A 27500-nucleotide genomic window follows, 5' to 3' on the forward strand; every position below is an offset into this window, starting at 1 on the left:
AAAAGGGCGGAAAACAAACAAACAAAAAAACAACTTAAAAAAAACTAAAACATTTTGAAATGAGGAATAGATCTGAAGTTGATGTAGACTCCAGAGATTTAAGCGTTAAATATATAATGTATGTATGTCCTGGCACACCATTATCATCATTTCATGACCGAAGCAAAACACGTTTCTACTGAAATAAATACACCTACAACTTATTAAATAAAAACATAGATCCATGAAGGAAAGAAGAAAGAAGAAAGTGAATGAATGTTTATAACTGAATACATTTACATATGCATACAAATGTGTCTTCTTTTTTTATTATTTATTTTAATGAATTAAGTAACGTTTATGACAACCTTTTTCCAAAACACAACATAGAATGTGAGATATAACAGGATAATGCATACGTTTATCATTTGTTTTCAAAACGCTTACAAAAAAGTGGGACCCCAAAATTTTACTGTGGGACCCCATTTTATGACATAGTCCCCGCCTTGGCACGCATATATGTGTCCTCTTTTTGGGATTTCAGAATATGGTCAGCCTGTATTAGACTGAATAAAATGCTGACACTTTGAATGCTAACATGTAGAAAGCTAGCAACTTGAACATTGAAAATCTGAAGATAAAACTAAACTTTTTCTGCTAAGAATCAGTATGCTAACATATACTGTAGTAGGGTAGCAACTCTAGTGCAGAAAATTCTGAAGCAGACCCATTACACCAGTACATCATGCCCTGAAGTACTAGAAAGTATATTTCAAAAGGCAAATGAGACTGAATTGCTGAAGTGCTAACGTGCTAATAGTTAGTATGCTAGCATATATCAAGTATCAATTTAAATGCAGAAAGTGCTAAAATACAACTAAAAAGATTATACATCATGTGCTGTAGTACTGGTTCAAAAGCCTAATGAGACCGAATAGAAGTGCTAACATGTTCACAGTTGGTATGCTACCATATATCGAGTAAGCCGAAATTGATAAAATACACCAACAAATATTTTATAACCTCTGGCTATAAATATGGAATCACCAGACTTAGAGGCTAGTCATTAAGTTGTTCATTTAGTAGAAAAAAAGCAAATAACAGACCTGACACAAAAGTATAGTCCTTTCAAAATGACAACTTTCTGGCTTTTAGAAACACTGAAATAAATCAAGAATTGATTATTGAAGTTAATAGCCGTTTCATTTTTAGATCATGAAGAGTAAAACAATTATGGAATCACTCAATCCTGAGGGAAAAACAAACCAAAACACTCCAACAAAAGACTCCAACTTTGTTGCAACAGCTCTGGCTTTAATAACGGCTTGCAGTCTCTGAGGCATGGACTTTCTCTGATTATTGTTGTCAGATCAGCTTTGCAGGTTGGAGTGTTGTCATGGACCATGTTATTCAATTTCCACCACAGAGTTTCCTTTGGATTGAGATGCTGACTATTTGCAGGCCGTGGCATTGACCTTGTGTAACTTTCTTTCAGGAAAAGTTTTTACACTCTTTGTTCTATTATCATCTTGAAAACTGATGTCATCATCCCCAAACATCCTTTCCATTGATGGAATTATACTGTAGACGTGTCCAAAATGTCAACATGTGCATTTATTGAAGATGTAATGACGTGCAGCCTGACATCATCAATGACTGTGGACATTTGCACGTTTTCTTCAGGCAGTCGTCTTCATAAATCTCATTGGAACGGCACCAAACAAAAGTTCCAGCATCATCACAATGCAGAGTCACAATACGACTTTCATCCAGTCATCCATAGTCCACCATTGCTTTCCTTAGCCCATTGGAACCCTGTTTTTTTCTCTTTAAATGTTTATGGCGGCTTTCATTCGGCTTTTCTGTATTCAAATCTCATTTCCTTTAGGCAGTTTCTTACATTTTGGTCACACCAGTTTCCACGCATTTTGTCTTTATTTCTGTTTTCAAGACATATTGCTTGAAGTTTTCTTGTTGTGACGCTTTGATGTTTTTCTTGGTCTACCAGTTTGCTTGCCTTTTACAAACTCCCCATGTTGCACCGATGTTAGACACAGGTGACCGTGAACAATCAACATCTTTTGCAAGATTGCGTGAGGATTTAATCCTGTCCTTTGTTTCAATTGACACCACTCGCGATGGAGTCATGATTCATGTCTACCCACCTGGTGCAACAGCTCTCCAAGGTGTGAACACTCCTTTTTAACTGCAGAACCATGAACAGATGTTTTGGAAATGAACATTTACAGGGTGATTCCTTACATGTTTTCCTTAAAAATAGTGATTCCCTAATTGTTTCACTATGTTTGATCCAAACATGAAACTGTTACTGACTACCACAATTTATGTTCTTGATTTTGTTTAGTGTTTTTTAAAACCAGAAAGTGGTCTTTTGAAATGACTACAATTTTGTGTCATGTCTGTTATCTGCTTGTTTTCCACAAAACTCAACTGAATGAACATCCTTTAATTAACCTCTTAAGGCCCAAGCTGTTTGTTTACATGCTTTTTTTAATTTCTCTTTGCTATTTGGGCTTATTGGACCCTAATTAGAATAAAAACTAAGAATCATCTTTTGATATGATGTACTTTGTCCATAAGTAACAAACGTGTACTTCATGTTTAGTGACATGCTAATTCTTATTTGTACACTTTTTTTTCTCCAAATTCCATTGTATGTTATACTTTTCTGACGCCATAAGACCCCAATTCAGTAGTGTACACAATTTTGGAAATAAGGCCTTTTGAGGTTTTTAATTAAGGGTGATTTTCATATTTTTGGCCAGGGGTTGAATATCATGTGCTGTAGTAGTATTTCAAAATGAGACCCAATAAAATTGCTAACATGCTAACAGTTGGTATGCTATCATATATCAAGTAAGCAACTTAAGTGCAGAATGTGCTAAGATAAGATACACTCAAACATATTGTAAATCATGTGCTGTAGTATGATTCCAAAAGCCTAATGGCTAAAATGCTAACACATCACTGACAGTTAATGCATCATGCAATAGTTATCAACAAAGATTCCATGATGTTTTGTCTTTGCAGCAACATTGTTTCAGGAAATGCACAGCGCTGATCGAGCAAAAGTGTGAAGTAAGTGACTGACCGCTCTCAATGCACTTAAGAAGACGGGCATTGTAACATACTCTGCAATCATTTTATAACGTACTGACGTGGATTTTTCGTTTCCTAATCTACAGTCCTGCTTTGTTTGCTCTGTTTCTGGCCAGCTCTTGATTGACGGGATCCTAGGAACGCTGGTGGTGTTCCTGGTGCTGGAGCTGCTCATCTGCATCACCGCCATGCTCTTTGGACTCACTGTGCTCGCAGCTCGTAGAAGTCAGGTCAGCCTATGACGTAGTATTATCGAACCTACAGAATATTAATATGTGAATGCTGAAAAGCATTATTTGTTCATGTCAGTCAATAGCTAGTATACTAATGTAGTTAGCAGAGGTGGGACCAAGTCATTGCTTTGCAAGTCACAAGTAAGTCTCAAGTCTTTGCCCTCAAGTCTCGAGTCAAGTCCCGAGTCAAGACAGGCAAGTCCCGAGTCAAGTCCAAAGTCAAGACTAGAAAGTCTCAAGTCAAGTCCCAAGTCCTGCATTTTGAGTTTAGAATCCTTTCAAGTCCTTTTAACCACAGACTAATATTTTTACACAGATTGTGTATGCTTTTAAAACGCTGTATTTATTTATTAAAACAAGTGCATTTGAAATTGCAGGAAAAAAAATGGTGCTGACATTGCAATTCATAATAGCACTATTAACCAGTCATTTTAATAGTTTAACAATTTTAAACATTTAACTCATTCCTTTACAGAATAAACACATTTGCAAAAACAAACATTAACATACTATTGGTTGTATTTTATGAAAATAACATTACCACAAAGTTGAGAAGGAGCAAAGATTTTCAATATTTGTATGTGAGAATCACAAAGAAATCTTCTGGGGGAGGATGACACCCCTACAGGGGTTTGGTTTACAAACTTTCAGCCCCACCTAAAACAAAATTCACCAGCCGCCACTGATTATGATGCATTCTCATTTTAGGCAAAGTATAAGACAATACTTTCTTAACAGTATAATTGTAACCAGGAATAAGTCTTCAAGTAACAATATTCAAATACTAACATTGTTGGGTAAGACAGCATTTGGTTTTATTCTGAATCCAGTGAAACAGATTGGTGGTTTTAGCTGATATAAAGACTTTCAGGTGTTTATATATGTTTAAGTATTTGGCAGACGCTTTTATCCAAAGCGACATACATAAAAAATAGATATAAAACAATCACTGTAAACATTATCATTTAAGGGAAGAATGTAATACAAAATATCAATACAAAGTGTCAAGACAGAATAAACTCTCTGCTGCTGCAGCAACAGAGTTACAGTCTATAGGTCCCTAAAATATATAGATATCTAATGTATTCATACATTGTTTATGTAGGATATACGCATGTATATATAATCTAATCATATAGTTTCTTCAACTTAAAAATAGCTGACCGTTTTTTTCCCCCTTCTCTGGGATTATATTCCCAGTTTTGATCTCGGACGTCTGGTCATTTATAGCGTATAAGAATATTATATTACTGTTAAGCAAACTATGAATAATAAAAACGCCAAAACATGTGTCCGTTATCATAGCTACACGTATGACAAAAAAAGCGCGTGAAAATCAGTGGTATTCAGTGAGGTAAAATGAATTAAATTTGCTGACAGTTCATTGCTCCTGCCAAATGAATTGCACTGAGTGGAGCGGATCACCACTCCAAGATGGCGGCTCCGCGTCTCGTCTGCGCCAGTAGGCAGTAGCGCTCAATGCTGCGTACCCTTATAAGATGTCTATGGTTATAACGTTAGCAGTGAGTTTACAGCCTCACTGATTTAACTACACAGCAAATAAAAGTCATGTTACTTAGCCAATAAACGTTATCTTACATTCAAAACTTACCCTTCTTTGTGCAACTTCAAATGTCGAACGAAGTTGGAAGTTGTTGCGTCTCCGTCTGTAATATTCGAACTGCGTGATTTGCATACGGCAATTCGTTTTTTGTTGACCAAGTCGTAGTTTTTATACCCGAACGAAACCAACTTTGGCATAATTGTTTCTCACTGCCGCATTGTTTGACAACTCATGTTTGGTGGTTGTCCTGCAATTGGATTGGATGAGAGCTGTGGGATGAAAACAACGTAGATTTAATTTGATTGGCTGTTGTACTGACAGCACACCAGCTGACAAGCAGCACACACGCTTATAGACACAGACGTATAAAATGAAAGATACGGAGCGCTCCCAAATAACTTTTTAAGGTTTGGGTTTTGGGGAAAGTAGCAAGTCATGTCAAGTCAAAAGCCTCAAGTCCAAGTGAAGTCACAAGTCATTGATGTTAAAGTCTAAGTCGAGTTGCAAGTCTCTTTACATTTTGTCAAGTCGAGTCTAAAGTAATCAAATTCATGACTCGAGTCTGACTCGAGTCCAAGTCATGTGACTCGAGTCCACACCTCTGGTAGTTAGCATGCTAATTTTTTTTTGTAAATTTTTGCTAAAAATCAAATATTTTGTTACTTGACACATGCTAACTGTTAGCATGTTAATGTTAGTATGCACGCTTTTGAACTAATTTTGCAGACATACACCTCAGACTCAAATATGTTAACTGTTTGCATACATGTTAGCTTTCTTAGCAAATCTCACTGCCATCAAATATTTTGTTACTTTACGCATGGTAACTGTTAAATGTTAATGTTAGCATGCTTGGTTTTTAACTCATGTTGCAGGTATATACCGCAAAGTCAAATATTTTGTTACTTCATGCACGTTTACTGTTGGTATACTATCTTATGCTATGTTATATTTTTTAGCTCATTTTGAGGTATATGTCTTAGAGTCAAAAATTTTACTTCATGCATAATAACTGTTCACATGCTATCTTTTTAGTTATACTTTATAGGTGTACATCTCCAAATCAAATGTTATTTCATGTTAGTATGCAGTTATTCTTTGCTAATTTTGCAGGTATCCAACTCCGTTAAATATTTTCTTACTTGACGTATGCTAACTGTTAGCAGGGTAATGTTAGCAAGTAAGGAACCAGCAAGTAAACAACAATGAATGGCCAATGCATTCATATGCAATATTTTGTTACTTCACATGCTAACTGTTAGTATTTGAACATGCAAACATTGACACGCTAGCTTTTTTCTCGCTCATTTTTCAGGTATACCAAATATTTGGTCACTTTACTCATGTTAACTGTTATCTTCTGTAGCTCATTTTGAGGTATACGCCTTAGAATGTAAAATGTTACTTCACACATTATAACTGTCCGCATGCTATCTTTTTGGTTAACTTTGTAGACACCTCAGAGACAAATAATGGTATTTCATGCATGTAAACATTAACATGTTCGTATGCAGGGATTTTTTGTGTGCTAATTTTGCAGGTATCCAACTCCGTAAAATATTTTCTTACTTGATGTATGGTAACTGTTAGCATGGTAACGTTAGCAAGTAAGTAAACAACAATAAACAACCAATGTATTCACTTCCAATATTTTGTTACTTCACTTATGCTAACTTAACATTTTAGCATGTTAGCTTTTTTTTTTTAGCTCATTTTGCAGGTATACACCTCAAATTCAAATATTTGGTTACTTTACGCATGCTAACTTTTAAGCTCATTTTGCAGGTATATACTCACACATAACTGTTCGCGTGCTTTACTTTTAGCTGATTTTGTAGGTATACGTCTGAGAGTCAAAAATCGTGTTATTTCAAGCACAACATATTAACATATTATATGCTACCTTTTTTAGCTCATTTTGCAGGTACACACCTCAGACTCAAGTATTTTGTTACATCCTATATGCCAACTGTTACATGTTAACGTTAATATGCTATCTTTTTAGCTAATTTTGCAAATATACACCTCATAGTTAAATAGCTTGTTATTTCTCGCAACATTTAGCTTTTTTGCTCATTTTGCAAGTATACACCGAAGAGTCATATATTGTGTTACTTGATGCTATCTGGCCATTGTGCTAACTGTTAACATTTCAGCTTCGCTTTTAAGCATTCACACGCAATTTCAAAGGAAATTGCATTTTCTAGTTTGCTACTGATTTTTTAATAAGTTACTGTTCATGACTGTGACACTTTTAGATTTTAAAAGTGATTTTTGAAAAGAAATGATGAATACATGAACAAATAATAACAAAAATAAAAACAGTTAAAATATATCAATACATAAAAATATATGTACAGTATAAATACATATATAATCAAATTTAAAACGCTAAGCCGGTACTAATAGGGACTGTTTATAGACCCCATAATCAGAGTGATTTCTATGGGGCTTTGGAAGAATGCTTGGCAGGGACAGACAACATGGAGAAAATTATAACTGGGGATCTGAACACAGATATTCAACGCAAAGATGCGCCTGTCTTCAGATCCTTCAGCAAGTTTTGTAATCTGCACGGTCTTTCCCAGCTAATAGCGCTACCCACAAGGGTGTGTGATTCCACCCAATCAACCATAGATCTCATTCTCACTTCAGACCGGCCTAAAATAAAAAATAGTGGGGTCATGATCTGTGGTCTTAGCGACCACTATCTAACCTTCTGCACCCGTAAAATAGCTAAACCTAAAGCCAATGGCCACATAACAGCCCAATCCAGATCCCTCAAAAAATACTCCAATGACAATTTCAATTTAAAATGGGACTGGTCCCCTTTGCTCGCGAGCAACCTGGTCGATGTTGCTTGGGATCGCTTCAAAACGGCGTTCCTAAAGATACTAAATGACATGGCTCCCGTGAAAACAGTCAGGATCAAAGCCCGCTCGGAACCATGGATGAATCCGAACCTATTAGCTGCCATAAAAGACAGAGACAGGAAATACTCTGAATACCAAAAATGTAAAACAGAAGTAGATAAACAACCCAATAATATCAACCTCAAATTACTCCTTTCAACTCTCAAAAAGCAATGCAATAAATTAAGAAATAAGTCAACCAACCTGACTAAATCCTTAAAAAAAAATTACATTAACGACAAAATAGAGGAAAACACAAATAAGCCACGTGAGCTCTGTAAAATTCTCAACAACCAGCTTCCTGGTTGCAGCCAGAAACTTAAAACAAGACTCACCAATATCAGCATCAAGGAGGGTGACTCCCTCATTACAGACAAAATGGAGGTAGCTAGCAGACTTAACATCTTTTTCACCAGCATAGCCGCAACTCTTGTCAACATGCTGTCCCACCACTCTGGTCGCTTTGGTGTAGAACACATTAAAGCCTTCTACAGAAAGCTAGGAGTATCCAACGATGATTTCAAATTAGAAATGGTCACAGCTGATGAGGTGTTTAAAAAATTGAGCGCGCTCCACCCTAACAAGGCCACCGGCCTTGATAATATTCCCTCCAGATTCCTCAGGGACTCTGCCTCCATCATTGCCCCGATCATCACGCACATAATAAACCTATCAATTACACAAGGCCAAGTACCAAAAGATTTTAAGATAGCAAGAGTAACTCCCCTCTTTAAAAAAGGAAGCAAATTGGAACCTGGCAACTACCGACCTGTTTCTATTCTCAGTTCCGTTTCGAAAGTAATGGAGAAAATAGTTTATGAACAGGTCGATAGTTACCTTGCCACTAATAAACTCATGTACAAATTCCAATCCGGCTTCAGAACTAACCACTCCACTGACACATGCCTTCTCTATCTGACCGACCACATCAAACATGAGGTGGACGCGGGCAAATACTGCGGCATGGTCATGCTGGACCTTCAGAAGGCCTTTGACACCGTTAACCACGCTATACTGTTGGATAAGCTCAGAGCAATCGGATTTAACAAAACCTCATGGAGCTGGATGCAATCTTACTTGGAGGGGAGGGAGCAGGTGGTAGAGGTGAACGGTACCGTATCTCAGAACAAGCTAGTCAGGTTACTTCTAGACCTCCACCCCAGATCCCACCTCACTCCTACCCACTTCTCTAAAGTGGGCTGGCTCAAGGTGGAGGACAGAGTTAAACAACTTGCACTGAGCCTAGTCTATAAAATCCGCTACACCTCCCTGATACCGAAGTACATGTCAAACTACTTCCTTAACGTAAATGACCGCCATAACCACAACACCAGGGGGTGCTCCACTAACCACGTTAAACCCAGATTCCGAACTAACAAAGGTCTTAACTCATTCTCTTTCTATGCCACATCAATGTGGAATGCGCCCCCAACAGGTATAAAAGAAAGGGCATCTCTATCCTACTTCAAAACCGCAATAAAAGTTCACCTCCAGGCAGCTACAACCCTAAACTAACACCCTCCCCGGATTGCTAATAATCAAATGCAGATACTTAGTCTTTTTCTTATGCCTTCTGATCTCTCTCTCTCTCTCTCTCTCTCTCTCTCTCTCTCTCTCTCTCTCTCTCTCTCTATGCCCACTACTTGATGTCCATATCCTCTCCCCCCCACACACCCCTGATTGTAAATAATGTAAATAATTCAATGTGATTATCTTATGTGATGACTGTATTATGATGATAGTATATATGATAGTATATATCTGTATCATGAATCAATTTAAGTGGACCCCGACTTAAACAAGTTGAAAAACTTATTCGGGTGTTACCATTTAGTGGTCAATTGTACGGAATATGTACTTCACTGTGCAACCTACTAATAAAAGTCTCAATCAATCAATCAATAATCAAATAATGTAGCCAATCCATATAATATATCAATCAATGTTTTTTTACAGGCTCCAAGTGAGCGACCACGATATCCCCAGACTCGCCCCCCACCATCTCCATCTCCAGTTGTCCATGTTGTTCCGGTTGCAGCCGAGCCAACTGTATCCCAGGTACCACACACAAACAAACACATCAAATATAAGACAACAGTGTCATGAATTGTTACAATAATCCATGTGTTTACATCCTGTGTGTCAGCAGGTGGCGGTCGTTGTGACCGAACCAGACTCTGAGCTGGTGGATGACATCGCCACTCCGCCGACAGAACCTCAGGTGGAACCTATTTACCCATGAACACACACACTTCCGGCACCTGCCGTTGTGTAAATATAAATGCCGCACCTGGTGCTTTTTTAACAATGTGGTACATCTCACCTTCTTTGTCTTTCTATGACCGATTGCGAGTCAACTCAGGTGACAATTTGAATAGAAACCAAGAAAAACACACCTTCACCTACTATAAATCTGTTGTTAGACACGTGAACTACATTATGTATTGACAGACAGTGTGAATAAATTATATATATTCTTCTCACTAGTAGTATGTGTATTTACATTAACGCCATTTTAAATGAATACAAAGAAAATAGTTATTGCTAATGTTGCTATAACACCCAGTGTCCAGAAACTTAATGGCGTTGTCTATTATCCACCACTTAATGGCATGTTTAGCTTTAAATATAATAGCAAAAGAACTATATTAAATGATCAATTGCCACTGAAGCATTGTATGTATTCTGCATTCTGTGACAAACACTGTATAATGCATAAAAGTGTCAAATAAAACCATTAAATCCTGTGTTTTGTGTGTTTAATTATTTCCAGTCCAATGTTAACAAAGCAGGAAGTGCTAAACAGAACCAGAATATTAAGTCGCAAAGGCTATAAACATATTTTGCTATATTGTATTAGATTAGATAGGATTATAAGAACATAATGGTGCATGTGTACCTAATGTTGTGGCCAAACTATAGTAGCCATTGCAGGTAAACGTTTCATTGTGTAGGCACAAACGGTACAATCAAACATTTTAAATACTTCCACTTAATTAAGCCATATGAAATAAACCGTCCACCTTTTTCGCAATACAAATAATTTCCATTGATTGATTGATACAACTTTAAAATATAACTGACCTCACCAAAATGGCCGCCGTGGTCGTGTCATAGTCGTCACTTCCGGCCTGTCGCTCAAAGGAACAGCGGATATCAGCCCCTTGCTTCCGGTTATGCCTCCTTTTCGGCAGCGGCTATTTCCTCGCCAACATGCCAGTGAGTATCCCCGCCTTGTTGTCGAATGATATTTTCAACCCTTAAACTGTTTTTTGAGCGCCCGTTCGCGGCTGAAAGTTTGGATAAGACCTTAACGGTTCGACTGCTGCCCTCCGAGGTCGTCCATGTTACATTTAAAACGCAGTTAGTCACACATTTATCGTCACTCCTCGCGAGCATTGTGACTCAAGATGGCGGCGCGCACGCCGCAAACATGGAGCCAGTTTAGTTAAGACTAAGTACCAGTCGATGGTTACTGCTTAACAAATGTCTATTTGTCAATCTTTCTTAAATTAGTAATTAGGTGGTCTGAACACCGCTTTCGACTGTTATCTAATCGGAAATGTAGGCCCTCGGGAAGCCTGAAAGAGTGAACCGGTGTTGTACCGAAATCTGTTACCCATCGAAATTTGTAATTCCAGGGGGCGATGTTCCCATGGCGTTTGTTTGATGGTTAAACGGCAAGCCCAAGGAGGAGGAGAAGAAGAACGCTTGCGTAAATGGCGTAAACTATCCTTAATGCTCAAACGTCAGTTGTCAGAATTTCAGCATTAATAAATTAATTAATTAATCCGGGAAATGTATGTGTGAGAGAGAATCAACAGCTGATACAATGGACTCATACTATAATGAAAGTAAGTCATTGATTTCCAGAATATGTGTAATTTATTAATGCTGAAATTCTGACAACTGACGTTTCAGCATCAAGGATAGTTTACGCCATTTACGCAAGCGTTAGCCTATGGCTTTGCACTTTGTTTATATTATATATATGTTTTTTGCATTCTATTTTAGTTACTTTAAATTTATAACCCCCTGGCGCTGCTTTGTATTCTTTTTGTACTGTTTTGTACTACTTTTGTACTTATTTGATTGTTGAAATGTATAAATAAAACTTTAAAAAATTATTTGATTGTTGAAATGTATAAATAAAACTTAAAAAAAAAATAAAAAATTACGCAAGCGTTCTTCTCCTCCCCTTTGGGCTTGCCGTTTAACCATCAAACAAACGCCATGGGAACATCGCCCCCTGGAGTTACAAATTTCGATGGGTAACAGATTTCGGTACAACACCGGAACAACCGCCATTACTAAAATGCCCCTTTAGCCGCTAAACTATTTTCACTGTTAATCTTTTCTTTTTCTGTAGCTCGCAAAAGACTTGTTGCACCCAACCCCGGAGGAGGAAAAGAGGAGGCACAAGAAGAAGCGCCTTGTTCAGAGTCCTAACTCTTACTTTATGGATGTCAAATGTCCAGGTACGTTTTTTTTGTGGTTCAAACTACTAAATTTTTAACCCATGTGTGGTGTTCGGGTCTGTGGGACCCGTTTTCATTTTTTATTAAAAGAAAAATGATACAATTAATTAATTTTTCAAACTGAGACTCACTGGCTTTGGCTCATTTTCTGTGAAGAACGTATATCAATACATATTTAATGACCATACACCCCCCCTACACATTTCTATTACATATAAGATGTCCGGGTCCACTGGCTAATAGAAGTGTGGAAATTGATGTTCTGTGTACCACATGCACCCACCCACCCACACACACACACATGGCAGGCCTAGACAGTAAGCGGACAGAGTGTAGGTACACAGAACATCAGAGGGTCAAATGTGCGAGAAAATGAGAGCAGACAGTGTTGACAAACAATGTGGGAACCGCAGGTGCAGAAACACAAAAGAAGAATCCCTGTGGGATGCAGAAAATAGAGACATTTTCCGTGTAGTGAAGTGAATTACATTTATATAGCGCTTTTTCTCAAGTGACTCAAAGCGCTTTACATAGTGAAACCCAATATCTAAGTTACATTCAAACCAGTGTGGGTGGCACTGGGAGCAGGTGGGTAAAGTGTCTTGCCCAAGGACACAACGGCAGTGACTAGGATGGCGGAAGCGGGGATCGAACCTGCAACCCTCAAGTTGCTGGCACGGCCGCTCTACCAACCGAGCTATACCGTGTAAGGTTCATATTGTTACTCAGCCAGCGTTTGTGGGTCTGATGGACCCGTTGCATTTTGTGGCTTTTAATGCCTCACAATCAAACACTTTTATGTTAAAATACTGAACAGATGTTTATTGGGATAAGGTAAACATCCATCCATTTTCTACCGCTTGTCCCTTTTGGGGTCGCGGGGGTGCTGGAGCCTATCTCAGCTGCATTCGGGCGGAAGGCGGTGTACACCCTGCACAAGTTTCCTGTAGCAGTTTCATGTCTTCCTTTGAGCGATATTTCCTGCATCTACTTTGTTTTAGCAATCAAGAATATTTCAGTTGTTTTTATCCTCCTTTGTGGGGACATTGTCGATTGCCATGTCATGTTCGGATGTACATTGTCTTTGCTTCAAATTAAGTCTTTGCTGTCGTCCAGCATTATGTTTTTGTTTACTTTGTAGGCAGTTCATTTTTAGTTTTGTTTTGCATAGCCTTCCCTAAGCTTTAATGCTTTTTCTTAGGGGCACTCACCTTTTGTTTATTTTTGGTTTAAGCATTAGACACCTTTTTTTACCTGCACACTGCCTCCCGCTGTTTCCGACATCTACAAAGCAATTAGCTACCGGCTGCCACCTACTGATATGGAAGAGTATTACACGGTTACGCTGCCGAGCTCAGCACCGACCACTCAACAACAACAACAACACATAATTTTAAGACTAATTACTGGTTTGCAAAAAATATTTTTAACCCAAATAGGTGGAATTAGATCATCCTGCCCACTGCTCCCCACGGGGATGGGTCAAATGCAGAGGACAAATTTCACCACATCTAGTGTGTGTGTGACAATCATTGGTACTTTAATCTCCCACAGCACAACAGACTGTATCTCACAGCACACTATTGTGCCGCGGCACAGTGGTTGAAAAACACTGGTTTAAGGTCCCCCTCCTCGGACAAATTTTTACACGGGTAAGTCAGCCGTGTATTTTTTCAATCTCCGGCACTTAGCTTTGTACGGACTCATTGATCGTTTACAAAGTGATTTCGGAGAGGAAGTGATGCCAGAAAGACCCCGCACCACACAGGCACGGACATATCAAAGATGGAGGCGGATCATGCATACATGCCCGTGTTTCTCCTTCTTGTACATGTACAGGCGCTTTTGGAAATCACACATGAAGAATACTTTTAAGAGAAAGCAACGGGCGATTGCAGCTATTTCGGATAAAACACTTCTCAAACGGCAAGAGAAGTTTCGAACAGTCAGCTATGATTCTATTTACTGGAAAACATGGTCCCCTCCTCCCGTGGATGCGATCGTGACAGGCAGTATGTGACTACAAATATTGCTTTATGGATGTGACTGTGAAATGGCCAGGCAGTGTGCATGATGCCCGCATCTTTGCTAACTCCGCCATTAGCGCGCAGCTGAAAGATGGAACCATCCCCTCGTGTCCCAAACTGTTCATCACATTGTCTACTTTCTCATGTCGATTAAATATTTGATTAATTTATGATTGCTCAGGTGTGATTCACTACAATAGGGCCCCACAGCACACAGGATTCTAGTTAAATGAAATACCACAACACTGTTGTTCAAAGGAGATGCATTTCAATTAAGAAACTTGCAAACAAATATAAAATGCACCACAAACTTTTTACAATATAGCTCTTTTAAATAACTTCACAGAGAAGTAAAGTCATCTACTGGATTATAATAAATAAATGATTGTAACGGTGGCATGTGTGGACACGGATAAAGTTAGGTGTGATCTACCCTGGATAATCTTATCCGGCTTAGTGTAAACGGGGCCTCAGTGAATTGGAATTAGTTAAGTAATTTATTTGCGAAACAATTTCAACCTGTGTGACTGTGACAAATAGTGGACACTGGAAACTGCAGGGAAGTTTCCTATGTTCCTGATATTTATTGTAAGGGAATTGGGTATAAATAAATTATGAACTAGTACAAACACTTATTGGCCAATGCATTCACATCTTATCTGAATAAAGTGCGACCAACTGACCAACATATGCAATTAATAAAATGAAACCTTTTTTGCCCTCATTTTCAACATTCAAGACATTCAATAAAAGTGCCTTGCCCGAAGGGAATAAGCGGTAGAAAATGGATGGATGACCAACATTTTAACGGTCTATTTGCCTGCTATTTTTTGCTGTTTTTTCGAATTAAAATAGTATAATAAAATAAACCAACAAATTGAATTAGCAGTAAGTTCACCTGAGAAATTAAGTGCAACCAAATCTTTTCAGATTTGACCTGCTACAACTCATTTTGATAAACACGGAACATAAAGACATAACGGAAATGAGCAGACAAGTTTTGGTGACACAGACCAAATGGCTGAAGGTGTAACGAATGTAAGTCAAGTGTGACCAATCTTTCAGTCATACAATATTTTGTACTTTACATTTTCAATAATACTCTGAATTATTACACTGTTTTTTCCTACTGTCTCAGGCTTCAGTTTTGTTTATTTGTTGTGACTTTTACAATTATATTGTTTTATGATGTGTGCATTTAGTATGACCTTTTTCGACTGTAGCGACCTGCCAGTTTTGCTTTGATTACGCCACAGACACGCACACTGATTGTTTAACATCCTTTTCATTAAAAGTGCTAAACGTCTAGTATCGATAACATTTATATATTGCATTTTAATCCAATGAATGATGCCTATCGTCTGGAAGGCTAACTTGCCGAGCACATATCGATATACTTGTAATTTAGGAATATAGATCGATCTATCAATATCATTCAATCATTACAACCCTAGTTAAAACAAAAGTAAAATAATTTTGTACAACCATTTAACGCGTATTGTTTTTATATTTTTGTAGGGTAATCACAAGCTTATAGTCTTAACTGTTCAAAAAGTCTGTACTTTTTAAGTCAATTTGTACTTGAAAGTGAATTACAAATAAACACATTGCAAAAAATTATGTAATGTAGTCAATATTTTTGAAGTGATATTTGTGCTGAAATTTTGCTTATTCACAAACCTTATGTGAGACAAGAACACATTTAAAAATTTTAATGCATTCTAACTCGTAAATAAACACTAGCAAAAGTCAGCTAACAATGGAGGTAAGGGGATTTGCTCTGTTCCGCCTATATAAAGTGCACTTAAAAAAAAAAAAAAAAAATCAATGTTTTATATACATGCTGAAAGTATATATGCAATAGTAGGGATGTAACTGTATCAAATCTCACGGTGCGATATCACGGTATTGAGGCCCCGGTACGATGATGTAGTGATATGTCCAGAAAAGTCTTAAAAAGGTTAGTGTGTAAAATTAAGTGGCTGTAATGTTTAGGATAAAAACACATACTGTAATTGAACACAAACATGATGGTAAAATGTTCAAAGCATGCTTATTACTACAAACATTATTTTTAGGTGCAAAGAACATCAACTGTTTCAAAGCAAATATAAGAATAACAGTTACTTAACAAAGTAAACATCCAGTGTAACACATCAATGTTTACTTAAGTGTCTTTCAACTTTCTTTCGGACAAGCAGTGTCCTCCACAGTGGACATGTTTATGTCAGTCTGGAAAATGTTGTTTCTCAGAAAAGTTAACTATCAATTTAACTTTTAATAATGTAAATACCTCACAAACTGATGTTTGGCTTCAAATATCTTTCCTGGATGACATTTTGTGAGCTGTCTTCCTCGGCGGATAGGCTGCAGTTCCCCCACGACAAAGACACCTTTTAGTTTCTTTCTTGTCATCACAGGGTATATGTTGGGTGTCAAAGTTGACCAACTTCTCGGTTTATGACCACAACTTTCTACTATGAGTTAGAGCAGCTCAGTATGTCAATAGCTGCATAAGCTAGTTACCTCTTTGTGATCAATGCGCCACTAAAATTAGGTCCCCAACATTAGCGCTTATAATAACAAGATCGCAAATACTTGGTTAATATTTAGGGCATGAGATCTAATGAAGTATTGTTGGTGCTTTTGGATGTTTTTTAGAGGGTTTTATGGGTGCAATAGATTACTCGCGTTAGCTGCATTGTTAGCCACCGTGTACACGCTGTATTTTAGAAGTTAAAATGCATAAAAGAAAAACAAATTTGTTTTTAATAGGCATTGTGAATGATATAACAAAAATAGTGCAGTTACCCCCCAATCAAAAGTAAATTAAAAATATAAAGCTAAGCACTGAGATTTTTGAAGAAATAAAAAGTTAGACTTGAAAAATAGAATTGTGAAGTGTAGCACATGATTAATCTTGGAGGTTTTTGACATTTCTGAATTGTATATTTTAAGTCAAATGTTGTTAATCAAAAGATATGATTTTAACAATATTCTTTGTAGTACTCTGAAGTAGTTTAAAAAAAGTAAGAATACTTTTTTTTTTTGTAAAAAGATATGAATCAATATTTTGTAATAGCACTGATACTTGTTTGTGAACATTTTAAATGAATGCTGATTGGTTTGCAGGTTGCTACAAGATCACGACAGTGTTCAGCCACGCACAGACAGTCGTGCTGTGCGTTGGATGCTCGACAGTCCTGTGTCAGCCCACCGGAGGCAAAGCCCGTCTCACAGAGGGTCAGTAAAACTTTTGTACTTCAACTTTTAAATATTTTAACATGATCTGGCTCTAGAGTTTTTGCAATGCTTTAAGTTGGGAGGACAGATTTAAGTTATGAGCCTCCCCATTGCTAGTTGGTGTAGTGATTGTCACAATGAACCCCAAAGGGTTGGTCCCAAAACATTGTCTTACACAATAGCATTTGCTTATAGCTTATAACTTTGTTTTTACATCCATTGGAAAGAAGGAAGTGAGTGTGAAAGAGTTCTGACAAGTATATAATCATTGCATTGAAGAAATGATCAAAAACCTGGTAGAGGCTGGGATTGACTTGGTAAGGTAGGAAGAGCTAGCTTTTCGTACCAGCAAGAATGTTGGTCTTAAATAGTGGATATTTTATCCATGAAAATTTGGAAAAGCTGCAGCTTGACAGACAACACCATACTGATCATACTATGAAACATCTGACTGAAACTGTTAGATTTGTAACCAAGTCCTGTAAGATCACGGCTGAAGGACCTCCAGTACTTTTGTTTACAAATTCCTCTCCCACACGGGGCAGTGTCAAGCGCAACAGAAAAACACACTTTTTACCTTCTCAAAAAAATTGCTGTGCATTACATCCTGTCTGACTGCGCTAGCAAAATTATACTCCCAGAAAAATAGCTTATGTTAACTGTTATTGTGCACTTGAAGAACCACCTAAGTACAATTTGCAATGATGGAATGTTACAATACAATTACACTTGCAATTCCTAAAATGGTTAAAATAAAACATTTTCTCTGCTTACTATGTAACCTTCATTATTTTTCTCTCATAAACATGGGAAGTGCACCTGTAACATTTGTGCATTAATAACAAATCACATGACTCTTGTGTGGGCTCTGTCATGCAGAAACTATGTATCGTAAAGTTGTGTTCCATCTATGCGGTCTGGTTATCATTTTGTATTAGTTACACTTCGCAAAATTTAAATACAGATATTTTTCCAATTTAATTAATCGATGAATCGTTGCAGTCCTAACTCGTAACTTAAAATCGTATCATTAAACAGCGTCTCCCATTGAAATGAATTAAAATCAATTTTATTGGTTTTTAAATGCCCCAAAACAGCACAATTTCAACATGTAACATGCTTTTAAAACAACTTAACTTTTATATAAAATATTTGAGAATATTGGAATATAAGGTGTGGCGGCTATGATTTTTGTTGTGGCGGTGAGCCATCAATCACATTTAGGGGAAATGCTATATTGTACATAATTTACCTTTACTGTACCTCTTTCAAAACACTGCTTCATAGTTTCATGAATAAATAATAATGATAAATGGGTTATACTTGTATAGCGCTTTTCTACCTTCAAGGTACATAAATGTTGATGTAACCTCTTTGGATGGCATTAGGCTCTTCTGCTTCAGTGTGGCTCAGTCATGTTTATGATTTTTTTCTTTATTCAGTGAATATCCTCCACTTATTTTTAGCACTTTCCTAACTCTTCCTTCCAAGAATAAAGTTACGTCGATCTCTAGCTGTAAGGTAATGTGTGTTATGCTAGGGTGTTTTGGGCTGATCTGTGGTTCATTCTGACAATCGATCTGCCAACTAGTGGTTGGAAGCCTTCTTAACTCAAATTTTTGCTTGCAAAACAATTAGCTGAGACACTTTGTAGATCAACAAACTTGTAAGTTGAGGTACTGCTTTTGAGTTACAATTTGTGCATATGAAAAGTTAGCACCGGGTGCAAGTAGATGTCAACATGCTAATTGTGATGTTGCACTGTCAAGTGACTGGACTTCCTCTGTTGTGGTTTTCCAACCTCATTCCAGTGCTAGAAAAACCTCAGTTTGCAGAAGGGTTGATCTCGACCAATGGCTCACCCCTTTCGAAGACTGAGAACAAACAATGCAGTCATAATGCTAATATGATGCTAACTATGCTTGTTAGAGAAGGACTGAGTAGGATGGCATGAAGCAAAATGGTGACTGAAAAGCGCTTTTGTTAAATTGTGTCAATGTGCTTTCTTGCAGGGTGCTCTTTCAGGAGGAAGCAGCACTAAAATGTTCTTTCCGGAGCTGAGAGAGAGGAGAGGATGGATGGGTTGTCAGCGGTGGCACCGGCAGATCAGCCTAAGATGTGGAAAATGGGCGCAAGGTGACTTCACAGTCCACGCTTGGAATATCGCTGTAACTCCTCCATCCTTACCTTTCTCAATAAAATGTTGTTTTGGCTAAACACATGTTTGCTTTATTTATTAGAATGAATCATTTTGACAACATACTAATTATTGTTACATCAGAACATCTTATACAAAGTGCAGTTTGTCATTGATACAAAAAGCTATTTGAACGCTGATAATTCAAACAGATAGTATCGCTGGCTGTATCATATTAATTTGATGAAATTGTATTCCTAAAACAAATGCGAACATTATAGAACCATTGTCCTTGTATATACCGCATTTTTCGGAGTGTAAGTCGCTCCGGAGTATAAGTCGCACCGGCCGAAAATGCATAATAAAGAAGGAAAAAAACAAGTCGCACTGGAGTATAAGTCGCATTTTTTGGGGACATTTATTTGATAAAACCCAACACCAAGAATAGACATTTGAAAGGCAATTTAAAATAAAGAATAGTGAACAACAGGCTGAATAAGTGTACGTTATATGACGCATAAATAACCAACTGAAAACGTGCCTGGTATGTTAACGTAACATATTATGGTAAGAGTCATTCAAATAACTAACATATAGAACATGCTATACGTTTACCAAACAATCTGTCACTCCTAATCACTAAATCCCATGAAATCTTATACGTCTAGTCTCTTACGTGAATGAGCTTAATATTTGATATTTTACGGTAATGTGTTAATTTCACTCATAAGTCGCTCCTGAGTATAAGTCGCACCCCCGGCCAAACTATGAAAAAAAAACTGCGACTTATAGTCCGAAAAATACGGTAAGGACATATTTTCTATTTGAACAAAATTATTTAGATTAGTAGATCATTTGTCATGATTGTGATTTTAGCTCCACTATCAGTCTAAAATCAACCTCGTTCTTTGGAAAGGCAGAATTTGTGTAAGTATCTACTGCAGTCACGTGAGCAGGTGTGCTAACTCTCTCCACCAGGGGGCGTGCCTCATCTACCTCTCACTACTCTCTCCTGCTGTCTCGCTGTTCTTCTCCCTTTCCCTGAGCAGGTGTCTGATGGAGGAGTTCTGCATGGACAAAGTATTGGACAGGAGCGGCATTAAGCTGCGGAAACCCTCCCTTAACTCCTCCACGTGTTTCTCCAGGCCGTGGATGTGTGTGTCCAGCTCCGATCTGCAGCCCTGCACTTCACCCAGCACGTCGTACAAAAGGGTCTGCACCTGAGACGGGACACGTGTCACAAAGCGTGCGCTGGATTGTGGGGCTGCTCGGGTGGACAATGGTGCGTTCACTTGCCTCTCTCACCTTGCACATGTCCATAAGTGTGTTGCTTTGGTCTGCCAGGATGCTCTTCTCCACCTTCAGGCGCCGCAACCTGACGCCACAAACATCTGCTTTTATGTTCACGTCTTGATTCAAGTACAAAAAAGGTTGTCTTACTGGTGGATGGCGAGCAGCAGCTTTCGTTGGTGCATGCGGACCCTTGTGTGGTCTTTTTCCCTGGAGAGCTTGGTGTGTTTGTAGATGAGCCACGTCTCTCTCAGCACGTTGGCGGCTGCAATCTTGATCTAGAGGAGAGAACACAACAATCATCTCTTACTAAATTACCCTTAAATGGCAACACTACACAAAAGTAATTTATTCCTTGTGACTAAAAAGTTCCATTAAAGACTTTTTTTACTCTACATTCATCTTAACATAAACTACTGAAATGAATTTTTTTTATTTAAACGGGGATAGCAGATCTATTCTATGTGTCATACTTGATCATTTCGCGATATTGTCATATTTTTGCTGAAATGATTTAGTATAGAACAACGACGATAAAGATTGCAACTTTTGGTATCTGATAAAAAAAAGGCTTGCACCTACCGGAAGTAGCGTGACGTAGTCAGTTGAACATATACGCAAAGTTCCCTATTGTTTTAAGATGATGGCCGCATGAAGTGAGAGAGATTCGGACCGAGAAAGCGACAATTTCCCCATTAATTTGAGCGAGGATGAAAGATTTGTGGATGAGTAAAGTGCAAGTGAAGGACTAGTGGGGAGTTGAAGCTAATCAGATAGGGAAGATGCTGTGAGAGCCGGGGGTGACCTGATATTCAGCTGGGAATGACTACAACAGTAAATAAACACAAGACATATATATACTCTATTAGCCACAACACAACCAGGCTTATATTTAATATGCCACAAATTAATCCTGCATAATAACACCTGCGTGTTTGTTATGCTAGCTCCTAGCTCCTCTGCTAGCTCCTAGCTCCATAGAACACGCCAATACAATTCAAACACCTGATCAACACACACAATCACTCAGCCAAAAAGACCGTTCACCTAACCCAAGGTTCATAAAGCTTATATATTTTTAAAAAGTTACGTACGTGACGCGCACGTAGGTACGGTACGTGTTATGCTAGCTCCTCTGCTAGCTCCTAGCTCCATAGAACACGCCAATACAATTCAAACACATGATCAACACACACAATCACTCAGCCCAAAAGACCGTTCACCTAACCCAAGGTTCATAAAGCTTATATATTTAAAAAAAAAGCCAAAGCTGCATACTCACAGTAGCACGTCTGCGTCTTTGTCATCCAAATCAAAGTAATCCTGGTAAGAGTCTGTGTTGTCCCAGTTCTCTACAGGCGTCTGTGTATCGAAGTCAAAAGTCCTCCTGGTTAGAGTCTCTGTTATCCGAGTTCTTCCATCTTGACTGCATCTTTCGGGAATGTAAACAAAGAAGCGCCGGCTGTGTACTGTTGTGGCTGACTACGTTCGAAAAATACGTCCATTTCGCACCGACAACTTTCTTCTTTGCTTGCTCAGCTTCCTTCTTCATAATGCAATGAACATGATTGAAACAGATTCACGAACACAGATGTCCAGAATACTGTGGAATTATGAAATGAAAACAGAGCTTTTTCGTATTGGCTTCAATGTGGAAGGCATACCCGTGTTCGCCGGTCTACGTCACACGCATACGTCATCCTCAGAGGCGTTTCGAACCGGAAGTTTAGCGGCAAATTTAAAATGTCACTTTATAAGTTAACCCGGCCGTATTGGCATGTGTTATAATGTTAAGATTTCATCATTGATATATAAACTATCAGACTGTGTGGTCGGTAGTAGTGGGTTTCAGTAGGCCTTTAAGTTCAGGTTAAAATTTCTGCGACTTTTGAAAGCCAGCAGATGGTGCTACTTTTCCACTATTAAAGCATACAGCAACCTTTCATAGCTATTGTTTTTTGTCCTTTGCTACAGAAAGGATGAGATTTTGTCTCTATGGATGTGTGGATATGTATATACTGTATGTACAAAACATGTATATTATGTGTATTCTATACTGGACTTATTTGAACTTACCTTTAAAGTGTAACATTTAAATTATAATTAATATTAATATATTAATATTTAACATGTATATTTTAGGCAGATGTAGTTTTTAAAGATTAATGAAATGTATAAAGTTGTGTGATATATCTATATACAGTATATCCAAATACATATATACAGCTTATATTTACACATTTATACATATATATATATGTATATACACAGATATATATGTATATACAATCATACATTATGTATATATACCGTACATATATACACACATATATATACATATATATATATATATATATTCATCTGTATTTATATATACTGTACATACATATTTTCTTAAGCAAATGTTATTTATGCAGGTAAACAAGCCTGTGATTTCAAGAGTGTGGTTATACATACAGTATATACAAACAGTACATACTTATGCATACATAGTGTGATTAATCCCTTGACAGCCCTATATATATAAATATATATACACATCCATCCATCGATCCATTTTCTACCGCTTGTCCCTTTTTGGGGTCGCGGGGGGTGCTGGAGCCTATCTCAGCTGCATTCGGGTGGAAGGCGGTGTACACCCTGGACAAGTCGCCACTCATCGCAGGGCCAACACAGATAGACAGACAACATTCACACTCACATTCATTTAGTGTTGCCAATCAACCTATCCCCAGGTGCATGTTTTTGGAGGTGGGAGGAAGCCGGAGTACCCGGATGGAACCCACGCAGTCACGGGGAGAACATGCAAACTCCACACAGAAAGATCCCGAGCCCGGGATTGAACCCAGGACTGCTCAGGACCTTCGTATTGTGAGGCACATGCACTAACACATACATACTGTATATACATGTATACGTATACACACATATATATATATATATATATATACATACATATCCGTATATATACACATGTCCATGTATATGTATACATATGTATGTATGATTAATTCTCTGTAAATCAAAAGGCTCTTAACATGTTATATAATTCTTTCGTACTCCCTTATCTTAATTATTGTGTTGAAATCTGGGGTAACAATTACAAATCAAACATCAACTCTATATTCTTACTTCAAAAGAAAGCGACTCGAATTATAAATTATGCGGATTATCATGACCATACCAATGCTGTGTTTATTAAATTAAAAACATTAAAACTGCACGATGTTGTTGACCTCAACACTGCTATTGTGACGTACAAAGCTCGTAACCACATGCTGCCTGGATGTCTACAGGAGAGGTTCAACCCCAGAGAGAATCCCTATGCCCTCAGAGCGGTCTTTCAGAAAGCAAACATAAGAATGAGCTTAAAAAGTAGATGTGTTTCTGTCAGAGGGGTTCAACTGTGGAACAGCTTGGATGATTCCTTAAAATGTTTCAGTTCCATTCACACATTTAAAAAACACTTTAAGACCAATGTCTTGGAAAAATATATCACTCTTGAATCAACACTGTAGTTAATACTACGATCAATGTTAATTACAAACTAAATGTGAGATATAAATAATAATGGAAGTATAATTGTTTGTATATAGTATATAATTGGTACATGTGTACAAGAATACTTCACATGCCTTTACTGTGTATATAATTGAACTGTGTTTATGTTGTGTATAATGTGTATTTATAATATGCTGTACAAAGGACATTTCATAATTTTTATGAAGTTCATCTTGTACTTGACATTGTTTATAGGGTTAGGTGCAATAAGTGTTCAACTTCAGCCTAAACCCTTTCGGTCTGCAACATTTTCTTTTTCAATCTATGAATGTACAACTGTTTGTTTATTTTGTTGACCATTGACCGAAGAATAATAATAAAAAAATACATTAAAAAAATCCTTGACAGCCCTATGTATGAATATATACATATGTACATACATATACTGTACATGTATATATACATACATATACATGTATATATACATATGTATGTATGATTAATTCCTTGACAGCCCTATGTATACATACACATGTATATATACGTACATATACATGTATATATACATATATACACACATTATACATATAAATATATATACATACACATACATGTACATATATATTTATATACACACATGTATACATATACACATATATACATACACACACGTATATTTATATATATACATATAAACACACGTATATTTATATATACATATATCCACATGTATATTTATACATATATACACACATTATATATATATATATATATATAATTATACATACATATGTATGTATCTATACATACATATGTATATATATATATATATATATACAAACCGCGTTTCCATATGAGTTGGGAAATTGTGTTAGATGTAAATATAAACGGAATACAATGATTTGCAAATCATTTTCAACCCATATTCAGTGGAATATGCTAAAAAGACAACATATTTGATGTTCAAACTGATAAACATTTTTTGTTTTTTTGCAAATAATCATTAACTTTAGAATTTGATGCCAGCAACACGTGACAAAGAAGTTGGGAAAGGTGGCAATAAATACTGATAAAGTTGAGGAATGCTCATCAAACACTTATTTGGAACATCCCTCAGGTGAACAGGCAAATTGGGAACAGGTGGGTGCCATGATTGGGTATAAAAGTAGATTCCATGAAATGCTCAGTCATTCACAAACAAGGATGGGGCGAGGGGCACCACTTTGTCAACAAATGCGTGAGCAAATTGTTGAACAGTTTAAGAAAAACCTTTCTCAACCAGCTATTGCAAGGAATTTAGGGATTTCACCATCTACGGTCCGTAATATCATCAAAGGGTTCAGAGAATCTGGAGAAATCACTGCACGTAAGCAGCTAAGCCCGTGACCTTCGATCCCTCAGAATGTACTGCATCAACAAGCGACATCAGTGTGTAAAGGATATCACCACATGGGCTCAGGAACACTTCAGAAACCTACTCAGTAACTACAGTTTGTCGCTACATCTGTAAGTGCAAGTTAAAACTCTCCTATGCAAGGCAAAAACCGTTTATCAACAACACCCAGAAACGCTGTCGGCTTCGCTGGGCCTGAGCTCATCTAAGATGGACTGATGCAAAGTGGAAAAGTGTTCTGTGGTCTGACGAGTCCACATTTCAAATTGTTTTTGGAAACTTTGGACGTCCTGTCCTGCGGACCAAAGAGGAAAAGAACCATCCGGATTGTTCTAGGCCCAAAGTTGAAAAGCCAGCATCTGTGATGGTATGGGGGTGTATTAGTGCCCAAGACATGGGTAACTTACACATCTGTGAAGGCGCCATTAATGCTGAAAGGTACATACAGGTTTTGGAGCAACATATGTTGCCATCCAAGCAACGTTACCATGGACGCCCCTGCTTATTTCAGCAAGACAATGCCAAGCCACGTGTTACATCAACGTGGCTTCATAGTAAAAGAGTGCGGGTACTAGACTGGCCTGCCTGTAGTCCAGACCTGTCTCCCATTGAAAAAGTGTGGCGCATTATGAAGCCTAAAATGCCACAACGGAGACCCCCGGACTGTTGAACAACTTAAGCTGTACATCAAGCAAGAATGGGAAAGAATTCCACATGAGAAGCTTAAAAAATGTGTCTACTCAGTTCCCAAACGTTTACTGAGTGTTGTTAAAAGGAAAGGCCATGTAACACAGTGGTGAACATGCCCTTTCCCAACTACTTTGGCACGTGTTGCAGCCATGAAATTCTAAGTTGATTATTATTTGCAAAAAAAAATAAAGTTTATGAATTTGAACATCAAATATCTTGTCTTTGTAGTGCATTCAATTGAATATGGGTTGAAAAGGATTTGCAAATCATTGTATTTTGTATATATTTACATCTAACACAATTTCCCAACTCATATGGAAACGGGGTTTATACATATGTATATATACACACATATATACGTTAGTATACATATGTATATATACACATATATACATATGTATATACTGTATACACATATGTATATATACACATGTCTTCTCTCTGGCACTCACCGAGGGTGGACGCTCCCCTTCCCTCTCCCTTATCTCCCCTGCTTGCTTCTTTGTCTTGTCTTAACTTTCTTGTTGCCTCTTTTTGCACTGCTCTCCAAATCTAAACATTGGAACTATTTAACTGGCCTCAACGAAATTGACAAGATCTTGGTTTTGGGGGAACCTGCTGTCGTGACGAAGCGGTTGTTGCTGGATACGCGACGGACTCTTGGGAGAAGAAGGAGTGCCGCGTGCCTGGCGACCCTTTTCTGTCGAGGACGTGAAGATATCTACCTATTCGGAATTATGACAACAGGACATCTGCTGATTGGAGTAAGCGTTGCTCTGGTTTGTCCACAAATTGGAAGTTGCTGGCAGTCTTCAAAGTACCCCAAAGCTGCCACGAATGATTGGAGGATGTGAGAAGAACTGTGGACACTTGGATAACATCGGACTGTCTGCCTCGCAGGATTTTTGAGGACCAGTCATAGACAATTTAGAG

The 27500-nt window shown here is 37.7% G+C and overlaps 3 protein-coding genes and 1 non-coding gene across 7 annotated transcripts in view; 3 read left to right on the forward strand and 1 right to left on the reverse strand.

The window, feature by feature from the left end:
- The window catches only part of si:dkey-81h8.1 (uncharacterized protein LOC100034657 homolog), a 20537-nt gene extending 9988 nt beyond the window's left edge, over window positions 1–10549 (forward strand). For 2 of the 4 annotated variants that reach the window (XM_062047540.1, XM_062047537.1), the window contains 4 exons: window positions 3031–3078; window positions 3216–3329; window positions 9765–9866; window positions 9955–10549. In XM_062047540.1, the coding sequence (XP_061903524.1) occupies window positions 3031–3078; window positions 3216–3329; window positions 9765–9866; window positions 9955–10050 (360 nt within the window). In that variant the 3' untranslated portion in view covers window positions 10051–10549. The remainder of the gene's footprint in view (window positions 1–3030; window positions 3079–3215; window positions 3330–9764; window positions 9867–9954) is intronic. The other 2 variants (XM_062047538.1, XM_062047539.1) reach the window with 2 other exon arrangements.
- Window positions 10550–10969: 420 nt separating this feature from the next.
- LOC133650381 (small ribosomal subunit protein eS27) lies at window positions 10970–19773 on the forward strand. The gene is made up of 4 exons (XM_062047544.1): window positions 10970–11027; window positions 12178–12286; window positions 17446–17556; window positions 19569–19773. The coding sequence occupies exons 1-4, from the start codon at window positions 11022–11024 to the stop codon at window positions 19595–19597; spliced, it is 255 nt and encodes an 84-aa protein (XP_061903528.1). The 5' UTR covers window positions 10970–11021; the 3' UTR covers window positions 19598–19773.
- LOC133651258 (small nucleolar RNA SNORA35) lies at window positions 19313–19442 on the forward strand. The gene has a single exon (XR_009826397.1). It is a non-coding gene; the product is annotated as a small nucleolar RNA SNORA35 (small nucleolar RNA).
- LOC133650378 (small conductance calcium-activated potassium channel protein 1-like) overlaps window positions 19772–27500 on the reverse strand; it is a 41394-nt gene continuing 33665 nt past the window's right edge. The window contains exons 10-12 of the mRNA XM_062047541.1: window positions 21134–21261; window positions 20999–21068; window positions 19772–20913 (exon numbers count right to left, since the gene is read on the reverse strand). Of these exons, the coding sequence (XP_061903525.1) occupies window positions 20686–20913; window positions 20999–21068; window positions 21134–21261 (426 nt within the window). The 3' untranslated portion in view covers window positions 19772–20685. The remainder of the gene's footprint in view (window positions 20914–20998; window positions 21069–21133; window positions 21262–27500) is intronic.

Source organism: Entelurus aequoreus, linkage group LG05 (genome assembly GCF_033978785.1).
Source record: "Entelurus aequoreus isolate RoL-2023_Sb linkage group LG05, RoL_Eaeq_v1.1, whole genome shotgun sequence".
Lineage (NCBI taxonomy): Eukaryota > Metazoa > Chordata > Actinopteri > Syngnathiformes > Syngnathidae > Entelurus > Entelurus aequoreus.

Bases quoted from the DNA above. Each gene is read 5' to 3' on its own strand.
- LOC133650381 (XM_062047544.1), top strand. The intron at 12,287-17,445 runs GTACGTTTTTTT...ATTGGTTTGCAG, and splicing joins TATGGATGTCAAATGTCCAG to GTTGCTACAAGATCACGACA. The intron at 17,557-19,568 runs GTCAGTAAAACT...GCTTTCTTGCAG, and splicing joins CAAAGCCCGTCTCACAGAGG to GGTGCTCTTTCAGGAGGAAG.